At 39.9% G+C, this 26,800-nt stretch overlaps 1 protein-coding gene and 1 pseudogene across 4 annotated transcripts in view; one reads left to right on the forward strand and one right to left on the reverse strand.

Annotated features, from left to right (window-relative positions):
• SCML2 (Scm polycomb group protein like 2) overlaps positions 1-26,800 on the forward strand; it is a 119,207-nt gene that overhangs the window by 10,318 nt on the left and 82,089 nt on the right. For 2 of the 4 annotated variants that reach the window (XM_031660496.1, XM_031660498.1), the window contains exons 2-7: positions 1,213-1,305; positions 6,405-6,450; positions 10,176-10,244; positions 15,769-15,839; positions 16,658-16,892; positions 20,676-20,764. In XM_031660496.1, coding sequence (XP_031516356.1) covers positions 1,279-1,305; positions 6,405-6,450; positions 10,176-10,244; positions 15,769-15,839; positions 16,658-16,892; positions 20,676-20,764 — 537 coding nt within the window. In that variant the 5' untranslated portion in view covers positions 1,213-1,278. The remainder of the gene's footprint in view (positions 1-1,212; positions 1,306-6,404; positions 6,451-10,175; positions 10,245-15,768; positions 15,840-16,657; positions 16,893-20,675; positions 20,765-26,800) is intronic. The other 2 variants (XM_031660499.1, XM_031660497.1) reach the window with 1 other exon arrangement.
• On the reverse strand, positions 4,741-4,890 carry LOC116271811 (annotated as a pseudogene).

Below are 26,800 nucleotides of genomic sequence, written 5' to 3' on the forward strand. Positions count from 1 at the left end.
TCTGGTTCTATATAGTTTAGATACAAGCAGCCTATAGCACAGCAGAGTTTACTCATTCAGCAAACATTTTGGGGACCCTAGTATGTGATAGACACTGTGCTCATTATTCTGAAGGATATAAAGAAGAACAAGATGTGATACTGCACCCAGTAGCTTATTGTCTATCAGAGGAGAAAAGGCACTTACACGGTTAAACACAACAACGGCAATTTTAGCACAATGGTTAAGTATTCATGAACCTAGATTCAAATCTAGCTGGGTGATCTTGGGCAGGTGTTTGAGCCTCAGTATCCTTAACTTTCTTTTTTTTTTTTTTTTTTTTAATTTATTTATTATTATTATACTTTAAGTTGTAGGGTACATGTGCATAACATGCAGGTTTGTTACATATATATACTTGTGCCATGTTAGTCTGCTGCACCCATCAACTCATCATTTACATCAGGTATAACTCCCAATGCAATCCCTCCCCCCTCCCCCCTCCCCATCCTTAACTTTCAAATGAACATTAATGGACATTAATAACAGTATCTGCTCTGTAGGCTTGTAATAAGCTTTAGATAAGAAAAAATATATATAAAAGCCTTAGGGTAGGGTACCAGGCATTCATTAATAGCAAGAGCTCAGTAAGTAACAGATCTAAGTATTATTATCACCACTGCCAACACCATTATCATTGGATCTCTGGGAACATAACTTCTGTTTTCTCCTGCCCTCATGGATCCATTTTTTCTAGGGTATCTGGCATATTACAGTATCTCCTTATATTAGTGTGTTTTCACACTACTGATAAAGACATACCTGAAACTGGGCAGTTTATAAGAAAAAAGAGGTTTAATGGACTTACAGTTCCACCTGGCTGGGGAGGCCTCACAATCATGGTGAAAGGCATGTCTTACAGGGCAGCAGACGAGAGACTGAGAGCCAGGTGAAAGGCATTTCTCTTTATAAAACCATCAGATCTCCTGAGACTTATTCACTACCATGAGAACAGTGTGGGAGAAACCACCTTCATGATTCATTTATCTCCCACTGGTTCGCTCCCACAACATGAGGGAATTATGGGAGCTACAATTCAATATGAGATTTGGGTAGGGACACCAAACCATATCACTCCTTATTTCTCCCTTTCAAAGCATGTATAGTGTATTGGAGCCTTGTCTTTTGGCATTTGACAAACTTAGGTTTGAATCATTTTTCTTTCACTACCAGCTTCCTGACCTTGAGGAATCAAAATTGCTTGGTAACTGCTAAGACACAAGAGGAGAAGACTCAGAGATGACTTCTGATTCAGAAAGATTGAGGGTTTGTAATGCTTTTAAAATAAAATGCAGAGGAAGAGGAGCTCATTTTGATGGCAAGAATTTGGTTATTTATGTATTTATTGTTTTATTATTATTATTTTTAGAGACAGGGTCTCACTATGTTGCCCGGGCTGCTCTTGAACTTCTGGGCTCAAGCGATCCTCCTGCCTTGGCCTCCCAAAGTGCTGGGATTACAGGCGTGAGCCACTGCACTTGGTCTTTTAAAAAGTTTTTTATTTTTTCAGTTTCCCACGAGTCACAGGGAATGAGAGTTTGGTTTTGTATTTTTATTTTTTTAATTTTACTTTTATTTCTTTTCTTTCTTTTTTTCTTTTTTTAAAAAAGAGGCAGGGTTTCACTGTGTTGCTCAGGCTAGTCTCAAACTCCTGAGCTCAAGCAATCCTCTCGCCTCAGCCTCCCATAGTGCTGGGATTACAGGTGTGATCATGATCTGGCCCAGGTTTTTTTTTTTTCCTTTTCTTTTTCTTTCTTTCTTTTTTTTTTGAGACAAAGTCTCGCTCTTTTCACCCAGGCTGGAATGCAGTGGCGCAATCTCTGCTTACTGCAACCTCCGCCTCCCGGGTTCAAGCAATTCTCCCTGCCTCAACCTCTGGAATAGCTGGGATTACAGGTGCCCGCCACCACACCTGGCTAATTTTTGTATTTTTTAGTAGAGGTGGGGTTTCGCCATGTTGGCCAGGATGGTCTCAATCTCCTGACCTCGTGATCCACCTGCGTTGGCCTCCCAAAATGCCTGATTACAGGCGTGAACCACTGCGCCTGGCTGTATTTTGTTGATTCTTATGTTCTCTCAGGTTGAAATTCTACAGTTGCATTCATTTTATAACATCTGACCAATGGCCTAAAGTTGAAACAGGCCGTGGGAAATCTTTCTCTCTCTTTTTTTTTCCCCTAGTGAAACTGAACTGAACCTAGAAACTGGGAGATTTCTTGCTGTCAGATTTGTTTAGTTCCTGTCCTTGCCAAAATGTTTACCCTTACTGAAGATCACTACTCTCCAGGCAGTGATCTTTAATTAGAGACTCAAAGTGTAGCTTACTTTATCTTAAAAACAAAACAAAATTAAAAAAAAAAGGAGGTGGGGTACACCAAAGAAAAAAATAAAAAATAAAGGGAAAAGAAAAGAAAAAGAAAAAAACTCTCCAAACAAAAAACTCCAGAAAATAAACAAATAATGGAAAGGCCCTGTAACCTTAGAATTATAGACCCATTAATTTGCTAAATAGTACTTTAAAACTGTTTTTCTCAACAGACTGTAGAATTTTCTCCAGAATCAGATAAGAGTAATGGGGGTTTTAGGCTTAATAATTCCACTATTAATCACTGTTTACATTGTTTAATTGTGTTGAGAAAATGGTTTAAAACAAGAGTTTTCAAAGCATTTGTTGATCTTTTATCAGCTCTTAGTTCTGTAACAAGATACAATCTGCAAAACAAATGGTTGTGTAAAAGATTGCAGATTGTCCATACTTGTTCAGAGCTTCTAGATAAAACTGCTAGATTAAGTATAACCGTAGTCTTTTTTTTTTTTTTTTTTTTTTTTTTTTTTTTTTTTTGAGATGGAGTCTTGCCCAGGCTGGAGCGCAGTGGCATGATCTCGGCTCACTACAGCCTCCACCTTCTGGGTTCAAGCAATTCTCCTGCCTCAGTCTCCTGAGTAGCTGGGCTTACAGATGCTTGCCACCATGCCTGGCTAATTTTTGTATTTTTAGTAGAGATGGGTTTTCACCATGTTGGCCAGGCTGGCCTTGAACTCCTGACCTTAAGTGATCTGCCCTCCTTGGCCTCCCAAAGTGCTGGGATCACAAGCATGAGTCACTGTGCCCAGCCCAACTGTAGTCTTTTGGTAAATGAAATTTCAATGTCAGACACTATGAAGTACTATTAACCTAACCTTTTTTTTTTTTTTAAGGCTTACTTATATTTGAATGTTTTTTCACACAGTGGAATTGCTCCTAATATGCATTAAGTGAAGCAACTTCTACTCTTTATGTTGCCAAAAACAAAAACAAAAGCCTGAAGCTTTTAACTTTTTTTAAAACCAAAAAATTTTCCCCCATGTATCGAGGAAAGTTATTTGAGGGTCTTTTTGGAACCTTTCTTATAATGCCGAAGCAGGTTCAAAGTATATTGAAAGCAAAGATAAGCTTTTTTGCAGTTTTCCTTGCAGACTACCACGGTGGAAATGAGATGTGTCTTCATTTCTAAAAGAATGTCAGGCTTCTAATTTTTCCCAGAAAGAGCTGTGCTGTCTGCCTCTATTGCCACATATATTTCTATTTGAGACACTCTGAGGATTCAACTAAGAATCCGTTGATACTATCCATCCTTTACCAATAGATTATAGTAATCTTCCTTTCTTTAACATCTATAACGTCTATCCTTGCGACTGAAAGACAGGTGAGTTACAGTGTAATGCATTTTAAGAGGGACAATAGAACCTTTTATTTTTTCTCAAGTTATAGTCAAAGATAGTTTCTATTAAATTAGTCAATATTCTTTTTTCCTTTTTGAGATGGAGTCTCGCTCTGTTGCCCAGGCTGGAGCGCAGTGGTGCGATCTCGGCTCACTGCAACTCTGCCTCCCGGGTTCACGCCATTCTCCTGCCTCAGCCTCCCAAGTAGCTGGAACCACAGGCGCCCGCCACCACGCCCGGCTAGTTTTTTGTATTTTTAGTAGAGACGGGGTTTCACCGTGTTAGCCAGGATGATCTCGATCTCCTGACCTCATGATCTGCCCCCCTCAGCCTCCCAAAGTGCTGGGATTACAGGCGTGAGCCACTGCACCTGGCCGTCAATATTCTTTTACATCAGAATCTTTGCAAATTTTTCCTAGTATTTGGTCCTACGGAAATGTTTGTCTTTTTTTCTGAATTTCTTTGTATATAACCCAAGTGTTTTCCTTTTTGCTTTTATCTACTAGGAAGCCCAGAGGGAATTACTAAATTTTTCCCAACTAACTAGTACATTTTTATTTTATTTTGTTTTTTGCCATGATCTGTGTTTTCATTATTCATGCAAATAATTTTGTTTTGTTTTGTTTTGTTTTGTTTTTGAGATGGAGTCTCGCTCTGTCACCCAGGCTGGAGTGCAGTGGCGCTTTCTTGGCTCACTGCAAGCTCTGCCTCCCGGGTTCACGCCATTCTCCTGCCTCAGCCTCCCGAGTAGCTAGGACTACAGGCGCCTGCCACCACGCCTGGCTAATTTCGTGCAAATAATTTTCTATAATATCCTGGGGCAAACCAGAGAATTTGACAGTCTGATTGGACCCATAGGGACCCTCAGGCTGGTGGCATCAGCATGGAGTGCCCAGGTTCACAGCACAGCTTGTGGCTTGTGTCCATCTGGCGGTGATTCTTCCTCCACATCACTACTGTGGTCTTGAAGATGACAGGGGTAGGGAATCCCCTAGGTGCTTAGGAAATTTCACTCTGCTTCTGCTCAGTGGCCTCTTTGGTCGGCAGGGTGTTCTCCTGCGTCTCTGTTTTCTTCAGCTTGGCCTTATTGAAGCTGGCAATTTCCCCCATGTCTGGTTTGTTTGCCATTTTCTTAAAACAATCCTAGTGGGCAAACCAAGGCTCTTGGCCTGGGTCTGGGGACCAGCACTCCTTTCCACATTCCCTGCCAGTGCCTCTCACTGTGGCACTCCTGCCGGCAGCCCGAACGCCTAGGTAGTGTAAGAGAAAGATGCAGAAGCAGCAGGTTTTGGGAAAGTGATGCTTGGGTGTAGGTCTGTTGAATCAGAGGTACAGAAGGCTCTCTAGCTGGCTTCATTATTTATTATTATTTTTTTAAGAGGCAGTCTTGCTCTATCTCCCAGGCTGGAGAGCAGTGGCGCAATCTCAGCTCAGTGCAACTTCCACCTCCCAGGCTCAAGTGATTCTCGTACCTCAGCCTCCCGAGCAGCTGGGAGTTCCGGCGTGCGCCATCACCTTTTTTTTTTTTTTTTTTTTGAGACAGGGTCTCACTCTTATGCCCAGGCTGGGGTGCAGTGGTGCAATCTTACCTCACTGCAGCCTTGACCTCCCCAGGCTCAGGTGATCCTCCCACCTCAGCCTCCCAAGTAGCTGGGACTACAGGCATGTGCCACCATGCTCAGCTAATTTGTTTTTTTACTTTTTGTGGAGACAGGGTTTTGCCATTTTGCCCAGGCTAATCTTAAACTGCTGGGCTCAAGAAATCCACCCGCCTTGGCCTCCCAAAGTGCTAGGATTACAGGCATGAGCTACTGCACCCAGCCTATGAATGTATTCTTCATAGGTTTCCTTTAAGTGCCAGATTACCTTCAGTTATACACATCATCATGTTCTTATTATAGGCACATGGAGTAATGACAGGATAGATAGCCTTTTGCTATATTAGGTTTATCCATGTACATTTTTAAAATAGCACTTACGTTGTGTTTTGTTCATATGCTTATTTCTGACTAGACTGAGATCTTGAAGGCCAAGGACAGTCTGTTATTTATCTTTGCTGCAGAATGCCTGACATATTGAGGACATGCAGGAAAACTTTGAATTAATGAATTATAGCTCAAAATACACAAGGCTTCTAACAAATAATTCTTGTTAGACTTGACTCTTGCAGTTCTTACAGGTTTTCCCAACATAGTCATAATTCTTGTACCTCTTGGCAACATGATGTAGCAGAAGTGGGCTTCCTGGGATAGGCCTCAGTTTGAATCCTAACTTTGCTAACCTATCAACTGTTCTTTTTTACTCAATTAATCTTAAAAATTGAGTCATAATTTACATGCCATAAAACTCACCCTTTTTAGGTATATAATTCAATGATTTCTAGTATTTTCACAACAAGGTGTACAACCTTCACCACTATCTAATTCTAGGACACTTTCATTACCCCACAAAGGAAACTTCATACCCATACTCATGCCCATTAGCAGTCATCCCTCAATTCCTTCTTCCTCCATTCCCAGGCAACTAGGCATATACAAATCTTATCATTTTTCTTCAAGGGAAACATTAAATTGATCTGGCCTTATAACTGACTTCTAATGCTCTTTACCCTTCAGAAATGTATTATGCTAAAAGGAGGCATTAATTGGTTTTTCTCCCTGTAGGAAACAACACCAAATACGGATACCATGGGACAAACAGTGAATGAAGGTAAGATTTACTTGCTAAAGGTAATAATGTTTTTAGTTACTCATTTGGAATGAATATCTTCTGGTATACTGAACTTTTGAAATAAAGCCTTTAAAAAATAAATTTATAGGAGATGCTAGGTGCTTAGAATTTGAATTTTAGAACTGAATAGCTATTAAAGATCACTGTCTTTCCTTGCTAGTTATATAAATGAGAAAACTGAAACTTAGGGAGGTTAAGGTCATACAACAGTTTGTGACAAAGCCAAGATTAGAATCCAAAGAGTGATTAAAAAATGTTTTATCCTGTTTTGCTCTATGAGAAGTCTGCTCACTATTCCATGAATATGCCACACTCATTTGCAGTCAACTTTGTGTTGTATCTTCCTTCCCATAATACATTCTTTACACATTGGCCTTCCTACATCCTGTTTCTCCTTTAAGTGCTGTATCTCTCATGACTTCCTCTGGCTGAATGCTGAGTACTAAATGCTGTTCTCTAATTTTAAGTGTATCAGTTTAGTGTAGTCTCTTAACTAGATTCTTAGCTTCTCTAGAAGCTAAGCATGCCTTTACAGTTTTACTTTGTTTTCTATTAGAAAAATCTTTCTGTAGAACTATTTAGTAAATATAAATTTGTACTTTTCTTGTGCAGATTCAAGTTTGGCTTTTTGGTGGAGGAGGAGAGGATAAGATGACTTCATAAGCGGTGTTGTGTATTTCTCACAGTAGACTCCTAGTATGTAGTTATCTCTCTCTGTCTTTTTTACAATTTTTATTTTTATTTTATTTTTTGAGATGGGTTTTGCTCTGTTGCCCAGGCTGGAGGGCAGTGGCATGATCATGGCTCATTGCAATCTCTGCCTCCTGGGCTTAAGTGATCCTCTTGCCTTAGCCTCCTGAGAGGCTGGGCCACAGATGTGAGCTACCATGCCTGGCTAATTTTTTGTATTTTCAGTAGAGACAGAGTTTCGCCATGTTGGCCAGGGTGCTCTCGAACTCCTGACCTCAAGTGATCTTCCCGCCTTGGCCTCTCAAAGTGCTGGGATTATAGGCGTGAACCACCGTGCCTGACCTTTTTTTTAAACATATTTTTTTTACAGAGATGAAATTATCAGACTGAAGTGCAGTGGCGTAATCACAGCTTACTGTAACCCCAAACTCCTGGGCTCAAGTGATCCTCCTGCCTTGGCCTCCCAAGCAGGTGAGGCTGCAGATGTGTGCCACCACACCTGGCTAATTAAAAAAAAATTTTTTTTTTTGGTGGAGACTGGATCTTGCTGTGTTGCTCAGGTTGGCCTCAAACTCCTGGCCTCAAGCGATCCTCCCTCCTTGGCCTGCCAGAATGGTGGGATTACAGATGTGAGCCATCGCATCTAGCCTAGTTATCTCTTCACATCACAAAAAGTCATGGATGGCTATTTTCACATCACAAAAAGTCATGGATGGCTATTGCCTAGATCCATTCATTTATTAGTAGTTATAAAATGAAGGTATTCTATCATTCTTCATTAGCCAGAAAATTTCTATATAGAGGAACTACCTTTCTTGAACCACTCAGTTGAAATCATTTAAACAGAAAGCAGCTCATATGTCCCTCTCAAGTGTTCACATATCTTGAAGAGTCACTCAGTCATAACTAGTAAGTAGATCTGTTACGTTGAATGGCATCATTCTTAGATCCTTCTTTAAGAAGTTTTTCACTTGACAATTAGAACATCAATAAGGGTAAAACAGCAACAGATGAAAACACAAGTTTAAATCCATGAGTTCATAATGATAATAAAAAGCAAAACAAATGAAGCTTACTGGTCATCTGTGGAGAATACTAGAGATCTAGCTCATCACTTTGAAAACTAGAAAATACAGGAAAATAATAAAGTGTTGATTGTGATTTCTCTATGTGATCCATGCCTTAAGGTAACTGAATGGTTGAAGCATGGAAGCTTCTCTCTATAGAAGTTTTCTGGCTAATAAAGAATGATAGAATTAGAATACCTTCATTTTGCAACCATTCATAAACGAATGGATCTAGGCAATAGTCATCCACGACTGTTCACATCACGAAAAGAGAGATAACTAGATATTAGGAGCCTCCTGTGAGAAATACACACCACCACCTATGAAGTCATCTTTTTTTTTTTTTTTTTTTTTGAGACGGAGTCTTGCTCTGCCGCCCAGGCTGGAGTACAGTGGCCGGATCTCAGCTCACTGCAAGCTCCGCCTCCCGGGTTCACGCCATTCTCCTGCCTCAGCCTCCCGAGTAGCTGGGACTACAGGCGCCTGCCACCTCGCCCGGCTAGTTTTTTGTATTTTTAGTAGAGACAGGGTTTCACCGTGTTAGCCAGGATGGTCTCGATCTCCTGACCTCGTGATCCGCCCATCTCGGCCTCCCAAAGTGCTGGGATTACAGGCTTGAGCCACCGCGCCCGGCCCTATGAAGTCATCTTATCCTCTCCTGTCCCACCAAAAAGCCAACCTTAAATCTGACCAAACTCTTCTGGATTGAAATATGAATGCCAATTTAAAGAAAATACAAGAACCAGAGGAACCCAACTCTGTGGGGAGGTAGTCAGCAAAATCCAGACGCGAAAACTTGAAAGGACCAACCGACTGGTATTGTCAGCAAAAAAATTGTAAAGGGAAAGAATAAAAATGAGAAGAAAGGAGGAAAACGCCTGTAGATCAAAAAAGGCCTAAGAGACATATCAGCCATTGCTATGTGTGTAGACTTATTTGGGTTCTGAATCAAGCACACACACTGAAAATAGTTAAGACAATTGGGGAAATATGAACACTGGTTATTTGATGATTTTAAGGAATTATGGTTAATTTTTTAGATGTAATAAAAGCATTATGCTTAAATTTTAAAAAATGAATCCTTTTAGAGATACATACTATATATAATACATGTGGATGAAATGGTACATCTTAGATTTGGTGAGGTTACAAGGTCCAGTGTTATTTGAGCTCTTTAGCTTAGCACCAAGAAAATCTCTGTGCAGTCCGTTGAATTACACTGTATTGTAGTTTCTCTGTTATGTTTTGAACTCTCAAAACCATCCATTTTGTTTCTAGGACATGTTAATTTAAACATTGTAAAGATCAATCAGCTCATTTTGATTTATTGATGCACTGAATTTTTGTTTTTTTTTTTTTTGTGACGGAGTCTCACTCCGTCACCCAGGCTGGAGTGCAATGGCGCTATCTTGGCTCACTGCAACCTCTGCCTCCTGGGTTCAAGTGATTCTCTTGTCTCAGCTGCCTGAGTAGCTGGGATTACAGGTGCCCGCCACCATGCCTGGCTAATTTTTTGTGTTTTTAGTAGAGACAGGGTTTCGCATGTTGGCTTGGCTGGTCTCAAACTCGTGACCTCATGTGATCTGCTTGCCTTGGCCTCCTCAAGTGCTGGAATTACAGGCATGAGCCACCGTGCCCGGCCTGATGCATTGATTTAACAAATGCTTGAGAGTGTTGCGATGCCAGGTCCTGTTTTAGGCACTTGAGGATACCACAGTGAATGAGATAGACAATAAAATAAATAAATCTCCACCCTTTTGGAGATTTCATTTGAGTAGAGTGAGACAATAAAATAAATGAACAAATTATAAAATGCATAGTATATTAGAAAGTGGTAAGTCCTACGTGGAAAATGAGGGTATTAAAAAACTAAAATTGGCTATTTAACATTTTTTAATTCAAGCTGTTGCTGTGGCCTCCCACTATTGCTGTTTTCTTTTTTATTAGATTCCATGGATGTCAAGAAGGAGAATCAAGAGAAAACTCCTCAGTCAAGTACGTCTTCTGTACAAAGAGGTAGGTTTTAAAGTAATTTAATACAGCATAGTTTTCTTCCTCACTAGTGTTAAAATTAACTTTAAGTGCAAATTTTCTTATTGTTTTGATTTCTTATTGTATAGTCTGTATACCGTAAACTTCTGTAAATATAAAATCTAATAAGAAAGGTCAAAAATTGTATTTTATTTTGAAAATTTTACTTTGGTTTTACTTAGAGATTAAGTTGACATGGATTAAGTAAAAAGGTAACTTTGTATATTTCAGTGCAAATTTTCCTAAATTATAGGTATCTAGTTATTAATTGCCATGTATATATTACCAATTTAAAATAATTTGGTTATTAGTAAAAACCCTTCTAATGTTATAGTCAATGTGAAAGCTTTTTTTTTTTTCTGGCCATGGTGACCTTGGGCACATTACTCAGCAGCTCTTAGACTCTTTTTCTTCTTCTTTCTTTGAGACAGAGTCTTACTGTGTCACCCAAGCTGGACTGCAGTGGTGTGATCTTGGCTCACTGCAACCTCCACCTTCTGGGTTTTAGTGATTATGCCTCATCCTCCCAGGTAGCTGGGACTACAGGCATGCACCACCATGCCTGGCTAGGTTTTGTATTTTTAGTAGAGATGGGGTTTCACTGTGCTGGCTATACTGGTTTCAAACCTCCGACCTCAGGTGATCCACTCGCCTCAATCTCCCAAAATGCTGGGATTACAGGCGTGAGCCACTGCGCCCGGTTCTTTTTTCTTCTTTATAACACAGGGATAATGATAGTACTTATCTCATGGTACTACTGGAAATAAATAGAGGAAATGAATTTAAAGCACCTAATATAATGCTTAGGCATATAGTAAGTGTTCAGTAAATGTTAATTTATTAATTCGTGTTCCTTATTATGAACAGCACGTGTATAATATTGCATCAGAGACACTCAGGAGATGTAATAGAATCTGATGCATTGGCTTGCTCTTAAATGAGAAAATAAGTCATATGTACACAAAAGGCATTAAAAAATAACATAGCAAACTGTTGTTTTACCAGACATTTCCAGAGATTTCTTGCCCCTTGTGTTTCTGTTGTATTTGCCCTGCCAGCCCCAGTGCAGAGCAGTTCACCCTATGACTTTCTGTTCCTATGTGAAGATTGCCTGTAGAGGTAATCCCCATGGAATTGTTGTCTCTCACTATAGCTGGGCCCTCAGTGCTCCCTTAACTTTCTTTCCCGTGGCCTTATTTGTTCTTCAACTCTTCCCTGTAACCCCCAAATCCTCTGAGCTTTGAAATGGAGGCCATTGAATTAGACTGTTCTTTATCCCTACAAACTCCTCTCCATGTGTTTTTAAAAATATAACAGCTTTACTGAGATAAAATTCACATATCATATAATTCACCTATTTAGAGTGCACAATTCAGTGGTTTTCAGTATGTTCACAGAGTTGTGCAACCACCACCACAGTCAATTTTAGAGCATTTTTATCCCCCTAAAAAGAAATCCTGTACCCATTAACAGTACTCCCCATTTCCCCCTAGTGCCTCCTCTCTCCCCCAGCTCTAGGCAAACACTGGTCTACTTTCTGCCTCTATAGATTTTCCCATTGTAGACATTTAGTTAAAAAAATAGATTACTTAAGTTGATAGCCATCTGCAGATACTTCTCAGGTCTGGGCCCTAACATCCTATTTTAGAAATCAGTGAGTGACTACCAGAAGATAAGCTCCAAGAGAGCCAGGGTTTTAATCTGTTTTATTACCTGATGCATCTGCAGTACCTAGGACAGTCCCTGGCACATGCTGATGACCTGCTATGGGAATCCGGTTATGAACAATACAGACATGATTCCTGCCCTCTTTTATTGACTGATTGATTGAGACAAGGTCTTACTCTGTCACCCAGGCCGGAGTGCAGTGGCATGATCATGGCATATTGCAGCTTTGACCTTCTGGGGTCAAGTGATCCTCTCACTTCAGCCTCCTGAGTATCTGGGACCACAGGTGTGCACCACCATGCCTGGCAATTTTTAACAATTTTTTGTAGAGACAGGGTCTCCCTGTGTTTCCCAGGCTGATATTGAATTCCTAGGCTCAAGCGATCTGCCCACCTCAGCCTTCCAAAGTGCTGGTATTACAGGTGTGAGCCACTGCACCCAGCCTCTTACCCTCTTTGAGCTTAGTGGGAAAGATAGAAATCAACAGATGCCTAATTATAGTTATGATAAATGCTGTGAATTAGTGGATGCTGATTATTCAGCTGAGAAACTTCTATCTCTAGGTATTTTGCCCATCTTCACATAGCTTGTCATCCCAAGGATAGCACTGGTGGAAGACATGATTCTGATTTACTCTAGGGAAGACCAGGGGAGCTCACATGGGTTATATTCAGTGCAAAAAGATGTTGGAGCTAATGTGTGGACTAGAATAGAGTGCAAGTAAAAGAAGAAGAGAGACCATGGGCATATGTGAATAACAATCAGATCACAAGGTTATATATGTATCGTATCAGTTCCCAGGCCTCTCTTCTGGGATAGAATACTGCCCCCATCCCCAATCTGTCAATGGAGATATGATGCAGAGGCAGACTGGGACCTCAGGCTTAACTAAGACTTTCTGACTGTTTTGACTTCTGGTTGGGAATTCCAGTGGTGGTATTGATGTAGATGTGTCAAGTCTAAATTAGTAAAGCCTGGATCTTTGTGTGTTTCCCCTATGTTATTGGTGGAGTCTGAGCATGTGGGCAGCCAAGATGAACAGTTTTATCAAGATGATTAAGAATTTTGCCTTATGGAAAAAAGGGAAAAACAACAACAACAACAAAAAAACCTGAGGCTCCAAATGGCAAATGCTGGATATGGTCATTAACCAGTAATCTGATAGAAAATTATATTGTAGAGCACTAGTATAAAGGATTTGCTAGCTCAAATTGTAGCCCATTCAGACACAAATGGTAATAGAATATTTTTAAAATTTGTGTTACGGAGATGAATTAAGTATTTTCTAATATTATTGAAAAATTTTACAAATGTCGTTGGTTTATGGAAGAGTGTTAGTTCTTTGGGTATTCATTTCCTGCTTGTTTTACACTGACTTACACTCTTTTCCTCCAGGGATGTCAGCTTTGTAATGACATCCATCCATCCCAACTAGATGTTTTTTTTTTTTTTAGACGGAGTCTCCCTCTGTTGCCCAGGCTGGAGTGCAGTGGCGCGATCTTGGCTCACTGCAACCTTTGCCTCCACCTTCTGGGTTCAAGCGATTCTCTTGCCTCAGCCTCCCAAGTAGTAGCTGGGAGGCACCCGCCACGACGCCCAGCAAATTTTATTTTATTTTATTTTTTTCTTAGTAGAAATGGGGTTTCGCCATGTTGGCCAGGCTGATCTCAAACTCCTGACCTCAGGTGATCTGCCCACCTCGGCCTCCCAAATGCTGAGATTACAGGAGTGAGCCCCTGTGCCCGGCCCATTTTGTTCTTTTTAAATGCTCTCCAAGATCATATGGTAGTAGAGCTTCACTTAGAATCTGTAGTGCTAGGGGTCAATCACTGAAACATCTGCTCTGTTTAGTTTTGAAGCCATGGATTTCAGTTTTCACTTTTGACAAAGTTATTCAGTATTAATAAATTTAAGCACAACTATGACTTCTAGTTTTATAATGTGCCGTTTATTGAGTGACTTACATATATGCTACTTTATTTAGCTCTCAACATATCTAGTACCATGTACATTACTTTTCCCATTTTATAAATGAAGGAACTAAGGCTAAGAAAGTGAATGACTTGCTTAGGGTCACATAGCTAGTAAGAGGTAAAGCCATACTGGAAGCAGGCAGATCTGACTCTAAAGCCCACATTCTTTTTTTTGTTTTGAGATGCAGTCTCACTCTGCCACCAGGCAATGGTGCGATCTCGGCTCACTGCAACCTCCACCTCCCGAGTTCAAGCAATTCTCCTGCCTCAGCCTCCCAAGTAGTTGGGATTACAGGTGCCCACCACCATACCCAGCTAATTTTTGTGTTTTTAGTAGAGATGGGATTTCACCATGTTGGCCAGGATGGTCTCGAACTCCTGACCTCAGGTGATCCACTCGCCTCAGCCTCCCAAAGTGCTGGGATTATAGGCGTGAGCCACCGCACCCGGCCCTAAAGCACACATTCTTAACACTCTTCTCTGATGCATGATTTTCAATGCTGGTGGTGCTTGCTTCACATCATCTGGAAGTGGAATCAAACCCAGTATTTTCTTTTAAATGAAACAGTCTCTTAGATCTATTAAACAAAAACAAGGTGCAAAATGTTATGTGTGACATGCTTAATACCACATATAATATGTGTACATACGTATGGAAATGCATACACACATATGTAATGGTGGCACACTGGAGCTGGTTCACACCGGCTTGGGAGAGCCAATTGTGTACATCTTTTCCCAATTTGGTGGTTGGTGGTTTTACCTTGGCACCTTACAGTCAACCATGGTGGTCACATTTACATCACAGAAATCTGCAAACGCTATCAGTCAGGTTTTTTGTTGTATTTTCCAGAAAGCTGGTGGTTAAACATTATCAGCACTCTGTAGGTTTTTTTTGTTTTTTGCAAGGGGGGAGTCATCTAAGTATATCTTTTGAAGGAAGTGTAAGAAGCTGGTAAACATAGATTCTTCCAAGAAAGAGAACTGTCAAACCCAATATTTTTATAGTGAGGAAATTTAACAAGAGTATAGAAAAGCCTCATGAATGATGAGAATTAAACATCATGTGAATTACTAGTTCGTTCACTACTACTATCAAGTCTTTTTCTCAGTGTCTTGACAGTCTGGCTGGCACAGTGAAATGATATGTTCAAGCCAGACAATGTGCTCTGCTTTCTGATCTTCTCTTCTAACATTATAATATGTCATGAAGACTAAGGAAGGACAGCAAGAGTCTGTAGAAAATGTAGGTCATTAAAATAATCCATATTAGTGACTGTACTGATGACTGGTTTATTGCTTTGTTCTGCCACCATCTTCTTGACACTCTGAATGGAGATCTAATAGTCCATTGAGAAACTACTCTGGTTACTGGATTTTTTTCTTTCCATAAAGCATTTCAGGGGTAAAATTCTGTTTGACCACACACTAAACGCCTTTAGCTCCCCATGAATAACAAAGAAGTGCCTTCACATTAATGGAATAAAGTGGTGAAAACATATTTATCGAATAAATTTATATTAGAGACAGATGGGTAGACTTTGCTATTACTCTGTAACAATTTCTTTAGTTATTTCTAACATCCACATTTTTAGAATCACTGTGCTGTAGTCCACATTACAATGAGACTATCTAGGTTATAATTTATATCTGAGCCATTATTATGAGGATATCATCTGATCTTTTATTTTTATGCTGGTCATGAAATGTAGATCAGGATGTTTGAATCTACTCTTTTGGAAGTTTGTTTGTTTTTTTTTTTTAAAGAGGCATGGAACTAAAACCCATTTTAATCCTGAAAGTTGTATATACTAAAAGTTACATTGTATATGCTTTAAGAAACTATTTTGTACATGTGCTTTTTCCAGATGATTTCCACTGGGAGGAGTATTTGAAAGAGACTGGGTCTATAAGTGCTCCTTCAGAGTGCTTCCGTCAGGTATGCCAAGATTCTGTAGCTGTTGGTTCATGTAAACTATTAACTTGTTGGAGGATGTCTGTGTGATTGTGAGATTCTGGTAGTGTGAGGAGATAGTGGGATTGTGGTAATGCCACTTAAGAGCCAGATGGTCTCTTTGCATTCATGAATTAAGAACTTACTCTATGTCAGGTATACTAAGCTTTATGATTGCCCATCTGGCAGGAAAAGCAGACATGTAAATAAATAATTATGAGAAGTGTGATAACTCCACACTGGAAGGGCTCACAGGAGAGATGCTATTTGAGATGGTTGGAATGGGAGGAAGGATATTCCAGGCAGAGAGAACATCTAAAGCCAAGGCACATGGGCATGAAAGCATCTGAGTATTAAGGGATGGCTTGGGGTGACTGGAGTACAAAGTGGATAGAGGCGATAATGTGGAAATGAGGTTAAAGTTGTGGGGGCATTTAAACTGTGCTGAGGAGTTGGACTTTATTATAGGCAGTGGTGAGCTGCTGGTTGGCTAATTTCAAGGGGAATGGCCTAATCAGATTCTTACTTTAGAAAGCCACTCAGGGTATATTTTAGAGGTTGTATTTGGGTTGCCTGGAAGTGGGCAGATGAGTGAGAACAGCAGTGGGTAGTGTTTTTATGCTGCATGTCAAGCCAAGGAGAGAATTTGAAGATCTTTTGCTTGACTCTTACAGCTCTGACCTCACTTATCATCCGCTGTGACTGTTATTTAAAATGTTCCTCAGGTATTCTGGTGACATAGCTATCCATGTGTCTCGTCTTATAGTTGATGCATTTTAACCAAATTTTATTTATATGTATAGTCTCAGATTCCACCTGTGAATGATTTCAAAGTTGGTATGAAATTGGAAGCCCGTGATCCTCGCAATGCCACTTCAGTGTGTATTGCTACGGTTATTGGAATTACTGGGGCCAGGTTACGGTTACGACTGGATGGTAGTGATAATAGAAATGATTTTTGGAGGCTTGTGGATTCCCCAGACATACAACCTGTTGGGACATGTGAAAAGGAAGGAGACTTACTTCAACCTCCACTAGGTAAGAAGAAACAGTTTTAAAAATAGCGTATTCTTTCTAATGTGATGTTCAATAGAAATGGCTTTAAGTGGCCTTTAAAAATTTATTTTCTTGGGCATTCTTGTAAATAGATGGTTAGATGGTTACTGTGGAGAATGTATGATGAGAGAGGAAATCAGCACCATCTGTTGTGGAGTTTTGCTTAAGTACATATCTGGCATATGTGTATGGAAGGTTCCCCACTCCAGGGCAAGACTCATGCTAGGTCTTCAGACTTGAAATGTCAGAACCAACTCTACTAGATTACATATGCAGATTCAGAACTCCTTCTGGAGAAGAACTTTGTAGCATTTGATACAAGGCACATGCTCTCTCAATGTTGTCCACTGAGCCATTCAGCAATTTTGGTATAGGGATAAGTCTAGGGGAAGGGTATGATTCCACATTCAGTTTCCAGTTTCAAACTCAAGAATTTCATTTCACCTACAGTGGGAAGAAATCAGAGTGAGAGGGGCAGGAATTAGTACCTTTAGGTCTTTGAAAAGGAGAAAATGGATATTTTAGCCAAGATTTTAAGGTACAAAATATGTACTTTAATTTTGGCCAAATTTTTGACAGGTAAAAAGAGTGTGACTAATTTGGGGCAACATTTTTCTTTTTAAAATTTAAGCATACCATGATACTCTGTAGGAAAGAAATTATTTAGTTTATTTAGTTGCTGTTCTGTACTTTGAGTGAATGGTGGGTATTTGTTTTTATTTGATTCTTTACAGTGCTGAAAATGAAAATTCCTTGTTGCAAAGCACAATAAAAGAATGGATTTTTTTTTGTTTTCCTATTAGTGAAAAATTCCTTGAGAATCACAAATTTAAGATATTAACAATAGCCACTCTTTAGTAATATATCCTTATGCTGTCCTTGTTCTGTTTGTTCGTTATAACTCATTTGGTTTAAAAAATATTTTTTTTTGAGATGATTCTCGCTCTTGTTGCCCAGGTTGGAGTGCAGTGGTGTGATCTCGGCTCACTGCAACCTCTGCCTCCTGGTTTCAAGCCATTCTCCTGCCTCAGCCTCCCGAGTAGTTGGGATTACAGGCGCCCACCACCACACCTGGCTAATTTTCGTGTTTTTAAGTAGAGACGAGGTTTCACCATGTTGACCAGGCTAGTCTCAAACTCCTGACCTCAGGTGATCCGCCCACCTCTGCCTCCGAAAGTGCTGGGATTACAGGAGTGAGCCACTGCTCCAGGCTAAAATATTTTAAAAAACTAGTTGGAGATATGTTATTCCAAGAAGATGGCTTGGGTCATGTTTGTTTGTTACCTTTTGCCTTCTTTCACTCACGTCTTTTGTTGTTTATTTGTTGTTTGTAATATTTCTCAAATTACACAGAATTCTGTGTGAAAGATAAGTACAAACCTGGGCTTAGTGCTTCCCTATTTGGATTTTATTTCTCTTTTTGCAATGTGGAATGTTTTTGCAGTTTGTTTAAGGAGATGCTGCTATTGTAATTGTTAGCATTTCAGATACATAACTTGATTTATGATCATTCTTTTAAATAAAATTCTTAGACTTTTGTTTTATTTAAAAATATGAAATGTATAGAAATATGTGCCGATTAGTATCTGTTTTGGCAATATACCTAAAAATGCACAATTGGTGCCAGTTTGCTTTTTAGGCACTTTTGAGTAGTTTAACTTCCATTTTATTTACTTACTTATTTGTTTGTTTATATTTATTTATTTTGAGACAGAGTTTCGCTCTGTTGCCCAGATTAGAGTGCAGTGGTGCCATCTCGGCTCACTACAAGCTCCGCCTCCCAGGTTCACGCCATTCTCCTGCCTCAGCTTCCAGAGTAGCTGGGACTACAGACGCCTGCCACTGCACCTGGCTGATTTTTGTATTTTTAGTAGAGACAGGGTTTCACCATGTTAGCCAGGATGGTCTCGAACTCTTGACCTCATGATCCACCTGCCTCTGCCTCCCAAAGTGCTGGGATTACAAGTGTGAGCCACCGTGGCCTCCCAAAGTGCTGGGATTACAAGTGTGAGCTACCGTGCCCGGCCAACTTTCATTTTAATACAACTTATTTAGTTTTCCTTTGAAAAAGATTTATTGATTTAAACTTTAAAGGTTATTATTAAAAGATTTTAAAAAGTTTTAACACACAAACTGAAAGGTGTACAGGTCATAAGTATATAGCTCATTTATAAGTGAACACATCTGTAAAGCCATCATCCAAATCAAAAACAGAACATTATCAGCCCCCCAGAAGACCCACTCCTGCTGATAACTAGTCATAATCTCTCCTTTCCTAAAGGTACTGCCATCTAGACTTCCTAACCTTATAAATTAGTTTTATCTCTTTTTAAACTTTTTATATGTACCTTAACCCAATTTTGGTCTTTTAATCTATGTTTGACTTTAAGCAATTATAGAATTAAGTAAAATGTTACATTCAGGAAAATCTGGGCACATGATGGAATAGGATAATACGGGGATTGAGAGAAAGTTTTAAGGACCAGAGAATGATTCTTATGCAGTACTCTCCATAGAATGGAGAATAATGATGTTGATTTATTGTAAGGGAGTATGTGAAAAATCACCCCCCACCCCTGTTTTTTTTTCTAGCAACAATTGTGTCTCTAGTCAGATTAAGGGGATTTTGGTACAGGGTTATTAGAGGATGACTTTCCATCTTACCTTTTTTGTATGTTTTGTTCTGTTGATGGAGAATAGGACAAAACCTGCACCCATTGCCAGTGATTCATGTGCCTCTCTGTCTTAATGTATGCACGTATCAGGGGCGCATCCAAATTCTTTCTAATTCTGGCATTGAGGCAAGCAGGTGTTGCATGAAACAGATTGCCCCCAGAAAGCAGTAAAACTAGCAGACCCCTGCTCCCTGCTGCATATGCCAGATGCTGTGATACCATTAGTTAGTGAGATCTCTAGAAAAGATACTTGTTGAGTCTATTTTGATAGCATCTGATACAAATTCTAAAAGAAGATCATTTTTAGTATGTATTAAGATTGCTAAAGTGAGAGCTGTCTTTTTTTCTAACACATTTTACGGAAAATTTCAAACATGCAGAAAACGTGAAAGAATTTTACAGTGAGTACCCCCATGTCCACTTTCTAGATTCTACCATTATCATTTTATTATGCTTACTTTATCACATATCCATCTATCTGCGCTTCTGTTTATTCATCAATCCTTCTTATTTGTCAATACATTTCAGAGTGAGTTGTTGACATCAGTGCACGTCCCCTAAATACTTTAGCATATATATCATTAACGAGTAAATATCTATAGGTTTTTTTCTTTTGAGGTAAAATTACATGCAATGAAATGTACTGTTGTGTGTGTATATGTGCTGAGTTTGACAGAAAACTGTCTTTCTGAAATGAAAGAAGCCAGGGGCCCTGAGGAAAAGGGGGCTAGGAGTCTTTTACAGCCTTTACCCTTGCTTGTGTGATTGTTGGTGGTGGAATGGAAGCTCTCCTAGGCTCCAGCTTAGATCACCCCTGGTATTATATACATGTTTGTTGGTGAATCCTAGCTAGTGGCTTCTCTTAAAATGAGCGTTTCTACGCCCACTGTAGCATTGTTGCCAGACAGTACAGTGGGGACACTAGCAGTGAGAGGAGGGTACATCTGCTCCTCTTGCCCATGTTCAGAGTTCTTAGATAAGAAAGTCATTCTCTTGAGAATAATGGGAATGAAACCTATTTTTTATACCAACTTGTTAATAGTATCACAGGGAGGCTTTTTCATGATACCTAATTTATTTTATAAAACAGGGTACCAGATGAATACATCATCCTGGCCGATGTTCCTCTTAAAGACACTAAACGGGTCTGAAATGGCATCTGCCACATTATTTAAGAAGGTAAGAAAGATGTTATAAAAAGCTGCCATGTTTTTATTGTTTTAGTGGGAATGCTTAAATGCGTAATCTTCTGTGACATGGAAAAGCAAACATACTTTTAAAATTACTGGATTGGCAAGTGTATTAGTTTGCTGGGGTTGCCATAACAAAGTACCACAGACTGGGTGGCTTAAACAACAGAAATTTATTTTCTCCATTCTAGAGGCTGTATGTCCAGATCAAGGTACCCTCAGATAATGTGCAGTGCTCCACCATTAGCATACAGACATGTTTGTATCTCCACACCTTCACTAACATTGAATATTATTCATCTTTTAAAATGTTGGGAATCTTTTTTGTGGGGGAGTGGTGAAGATGAGGATGGTATCCCATTGGTTTCTGGTGAGATCTGTCTTCTTGGCTTGCAGATGGATGCTTTCTTGCTGTGTCTTCACATGGTCTTTTCTCTATCCATGCACATCCCTAGTGTGTCTTCCTCTTCTTATAGGGACACCAGTCCTACTGGATTAGAGGCCGACCCTTATGACCTCACTTAACCTTTATTACTTCCTTAAAGGCCCTGTTTCCAAATACATTTATGTTGGGAGTTGGTGCTTCAACATATGAATTTTGAGATGATAGAATTAAATTTGTAATAATAGATTAAATAACAGAATTGTATTTTTGCACAGTTGTGGAGGCTAGAAGTCTGAGATCAAGGTGTCAGCAGGTTTTGTTTTTTTTTTTTTTTTTTTTTGAGACAGTCTCACCTGTCACCCAGACTGGAGTACAGTGGCGCAATCTTGGCTCACTGCAACCTCCGCCTCCCAGGTTCAAGCAATTCTACCTTAGCCTCCTGAGTAGCTGGGACTACAGGCGTGCACCACCATGTCCAGATAATTTTTTTGTATTTTTAGTAGAGGTGGGGTTTCACCATATTGGCCAGACTGGTCTTGAACTCCTTTTTCTTTTTTTTTTGAGACTGAGTTTTGCTCTGTCACTCAGGCTGGAGTGCAATGGTATGATCTCGGCTTCTCAGGTTCAAGCAATTCTCATGCCTCAGCCTCCTGAGTAGCTGGGATTACAGGCACGTGCCACCACACCGGGCTAATTTTTGTGTTTTTAGTAGAGACGGGGTCTCACCGTGTTGTCCTGGCTGGTCTTGAACTCCTGGGCTCAGGTGATCTGCCAGCCTCGGCCTCTCAAAGTGCTGGAATTGCAGGCATGAGCCACTGCCCCCAGCCAGGTTTGGTTTCTTTTGAGGCCTCTCCCCTTGGCTTGTAGATGGCTGCCTTTTCCCTGTGTTTTCATGTGATGGGTTTATCTGTGTCCAATTTGTTCCTCTTATAAGGATGTCAGTCATATTGGATTAGGGCCTACCCTGATAACCTTATTTTAACTTAATTACCTCTTTGAAGACCCTATGTCCAGATACCATCACATTCTGAGGTACTGGGGGTTAGTGCTTCAACATACGAATTTTGGGAGTGACACAATTCAGTCTATAACATCAAGTCATAAAAAAGTCTCAATTATAATAACCCACTAGTCCAATTTCATTAGTAGCCTCTTTCTTGACTGTAGATATAAAAAGAGTGCTCTACTGGAAGCAAATATTCATTGCTATTTTTTATTTGCATTCAGAAGTGAATCTTCCCCTCACTTTACTGTGTTAGTCCCTTTGATACTGGAGAAAAAGATGATGGGCCAAAAAAATAACTTGAAAGTTAGTTGGAGAGATTTGGTTTCAGAAGTAAACAATGTTAAAAGCAGTCATTGGAAAGAATTTGTCATGAGGAAATACTTGCTATATAAAAAAAGAGGAAAAATTTCCAGAATAGTTTATATTCTTGAGAAAATGTTGAAAAGTACGTTAAGAAACAATAAAAGCCACGTTTTAAATTATGAGTCAAAATATTTCTTTCTCACCTTTTCTTCTGATTGTTTTTCAATCTCTTAACTTTTATTACAACTATACTTGGAATGGTAAGAATTGATTGTAGTTTTAAAAAGCTTTTGAAGAAGATTGAAGGCATAAGGATGTGAAACATCAATTACTATGCCTCCTTCATTGCAAAGAAAAATTCTGTGGGTACATCTTTGAGGAAGATGAATGCAGAAAGTGGACTTGCCCTACCTGCAAGGGACACAGGCAGCACAGGCCCTTTGGCCCGTGGTAAGCCGTGTGTGAGAATAGCTAATTAAAAAATATTTAGCAGAAGTCTTTATTTATTGAACACCTATTAGCTTGGGTTGTGACTTTAGAAAAGCCATTGGATCTGTTTTACTAGTCAGATTGCTTGATCAGCTGGTCGCGTGCAACACTTGTTGTACACATTATGTTTTCAATTTTTTTAATTATAAAAATAATTCATGTGGTGGGGGGCAGGGGATGGGAATCAAGCTATACTCTTAGCTGGAGTGAAAAATGCATCTCCCTTTGTCCCAACCATTCCTTCATTCCCCTCTTCCCTCCAAATTGAAGTTTTATTTGTTCTCCCAGACCTTTTTCTTTACATTTACAAACAAATATGGGCTTTTATTTTCTTAAACATCAATTGGAATATATTGTACATATTGTTCTGTGGTTTACTTTTTCTCCTAACATATGTGTGTTTTGGAAATCGTTCTATTTCATTTCATATATATTTTAGCTTGTATTGTACTCTTCTGTAGTATGGATCATCGGAATTCATTTAACCCTAGAATTGACTTAACTGTAAGGACGGATGATTAGGTCATCTCCACATTCTTGTTTAGATCAGCTCTACAGTGAGCATTCTTATAAAGGGCTTTGTGTATAAATGTGAACAGTTGCATTCTTGGAACTAGAATTGCTTGTTCAAAGGGATGTATGTTTTGGTTGGGCTTTGGGAGGCCAAGGCAGGAGGATCGTTTGAGCCCAGGAGTTAAAAACCAGCCTGGGCAACACAGGGAGACCCTGCCTAAAAAAAAAATTTGAAAAATTATAAAGAAAAAACAAGGGAATGTATATTTTAAATGTTGATATATACTGTTAAATTGCATTCCCAAAGGGTATTCTAAGGCAGGAGTCCACAACCTTTTTGTCATCAGGGGTCAGTTTCATAGAAGACAATTTTTCATGGATGGAGGGGTGGGTGGTTTCAGGATGATTTGAACACATTACATTTATCATTAGATTCTCCTAAGGAGTGCGCAATGTAGATTCTTCGCACATGCAGTTCACAATAGGGTTTGCACTCCTATGAGAATCTAATGCTGCTCTTGATGGGAGACAGAGCTGAGGTGGTAATGCGAGTGATGGGGAGCGGCTGTAAATACAGATGGAGATTTGCTTGCTTGCCAGGTGTGCCACCCAGTTCCTAACAGGCCACGGACCAATACCAGTCCGGGGGGTGGGGATCCCTGTTCTAAGCTATGCTCCACCATTAGCCTATAAACATGTTTGTATCTCTGCACCTTCACTAACATTGAATATTAGCCATTTTAAATTTTCGTGAATCTTTTTTTGGAGGGGGTGGTGAAGATGAGGATGGTATCCCATTGTTTTAATTTGCATTGCACTGATTACTAGTAAAATTGTGCTTTTAAGATTTGTTTAATGGCCTTTTGTTTTTCTGTGAATTGTCTGATTATAGCCTTTGCCTGTTTTTCTGTTTTGTTTTTGAGACAGAGTCTCATTCTGTCTCCCAGGCTGGAGTGCAGTGGCGTGAACCTCAGCTCACTGCAACCTCCGCCTCCTGGTTCAAGTGATTCCCATGCCTCAGCCTCCCGAGTAGCTGGGATTACAGGCAGGCGCCACCACACCTGGTTAATGGTTGTGTTTTTAGTAGAGACAGGGTTTCACCATGTTGGCCAGGCTGGTCTCGAACTCCTGACCTCAGGTGATCCGCCAGCCTTGGCCTCCCAAAGTGCTGGGATTACAGGTGTGAACCACTGTGCCTGGCCCTTTGCCTGTTTTTTCTGTTGGATTTCTTCTTAGAATCATCTTAAATCCTCACTTTTCCTTGATTTTGGCCTCTGAAGGTCTACTCACTTAGCTTCATAATTATTTATTTGTTCTGTTTCTTTCTAACCTTACCACCACTGCCCCTTGGGCAGACTGTCAGCCTAAAATAACAACAGAGAAAGAGGCTCTCCAAAAAAAAAAAGTCTATTTGGGAACGAATGGCAAGGGGTTTCAATGCAGAATATTTGTGCTGTTTTGGATCATTGGCATATCTGGTGATGGTAAGGCAAAGGGAAGCTTTTAAAGGCAAAACAAGGAAGGTTACATAAGTTGTTTTGAAGCACTTATCCTTGGCCACAAGGATCAATAATAAGAGTGGTATCTGGGGTTGAACAGTTACTGGATAGATGTCCTTGCAGGAGTATTCTTTGTGTAAGGTTGTGGTTTTCAGAGAGTCCTTGTAATAGTTTTTATCATAGGCGTGTGTACATGAGAGCCCCTCCTCTATGGTCCTTTTTGTTAGGGTTTGGCATAAGTGACTCCATTTTGATTCTGACAACTTTTATAAGGCTTTCCTCTTGCCTGAACTGTTACGCTAGCCTTTTAACTGCCTCTAATCTTCACCCTTTCACACAACCGCCAGAAATGTGTATCTTATACAAAAACCTTACCATGTTATTCCCCTGTTTAAAACTCTTTTGAAGTTCCTGGTTATACTCAGGATGAAGTATAAGTTTTTCAGTATGGCCTGTTAGGTCCTGTGTGATCAGGTTCAGGGATGCCACTCCCTGCTTTGGATGTTATGTTCTTAAATTGCTTGTAATAGCTTGTAGATACCTTGTTTATTTTTAGAGCTCTGTTTTGACTCATGTTGGTTTTCCCTGGTTAACTCCTACTTTTTAAAGATTCAAGTCAGACGTTAAATCCTCCAAGATAATATCCCTAATTCCCCTTCTCCATTCTTCTACTTTTTTTTTTTTTTTTGGTGAGACAGTCTCCCTCTGTTGCCCAGGCTGGAGTGCAGTGGTGCAATTTCAGCTCACTGCAGCCTGCAACCTCCGCCCCCTGGGCTTAAGTGATTCTCCTGCCTCAGCCTCCCACGTAGCTGGGACTATAGGCACCTGCTACCATGCCTGGCTAATTTTTTTTGTAGTTTTAGTAGAGATGGGGTTTCGCCATATGACCAGGCTGGTCTTGAACCCCCGACCTCAAATGATCCACCCACCTTGGCCTCCCAAAGTGCTGGGATTACAGGTGTGAGCCACTGTGCCCGGCCCATTCCTATACTTCTGTAGCACCTTGTACATCCCAATCTTTGTATGTGTTAGATTATATTATTATTTTTACTGTCTGTCTTCCTGGACTGTGAGTTCCTTTTGAGCAGTTAGCATGTCTTTGTATTGTCAGTGCCTACATTAGTTTCTGGACACATACTTGTTTGTTAAAAGAATGAAGAAAGGGTAAAAGAATACAGGAAGATAAATACTTATGGAAGGAACAGATGGGCTTAGTTTTGGACATGTTGAGGTGTCTCTGGGAAATTTGAGTAGTGATGACTATCAGGCTGTTGAAAGTAAGTGGTTTAGAACTTAGGAACAAAGTTTGGCTTGGGCACATAGATTTGGAAATTTTTAGCATAAATAGTAGTGATAGAAGCTTTGAGCTTAAATGAGCTAGTCCAGAGAATGTATAGAAGGAAGAGAGAGGAATGTCAAGGTGAGAGCCTTGAGAAATACCTACCTACCTTAGAGGGTAAGTAAAGGGATAGGTGCAGCTCTAGAAATGGAGAAGGAAAACTAGAATAAGCTGGTGTCATTGAATCCAGTGGGGCAGAGTTGCAAGGATTAGGGAGTGGTTAATAGTCTCAAGTACAACTCAGAGTTACATAGTGGCTGGCCTATATCATGTACTTAAGGAAGGTCAGTTAAGAAGAAAGCTGATTTTTGACTCTTTGGTAGATAGAAAATCGTCAGTTACATTAGCAAGAGCTAAAGTCCAGGTGAAAAGTGTCCTCAGAGCTAATTTATAATTTTGGGGCAGAATATATGGAGATCATTCCTGATGGCTTCAATTTACTATTTCTATAAATAGACCTCAATGATGGGAGGATCACTTGAGTCTTGGAG

The sequence above is a fragment of the Papio anubis genome, chromosome X (assembly GCF_008728515.1).
Source record: "Papio anubis isolate 15944 chromosome X, Panubis1.0, whole genome shotgun sequence".
Taxonomy (NCBI): Eukaryota; Metazoa; Chordata; class Mammalia; order Primates; family Cercopithecidae; genus Papio; species Papio anubis.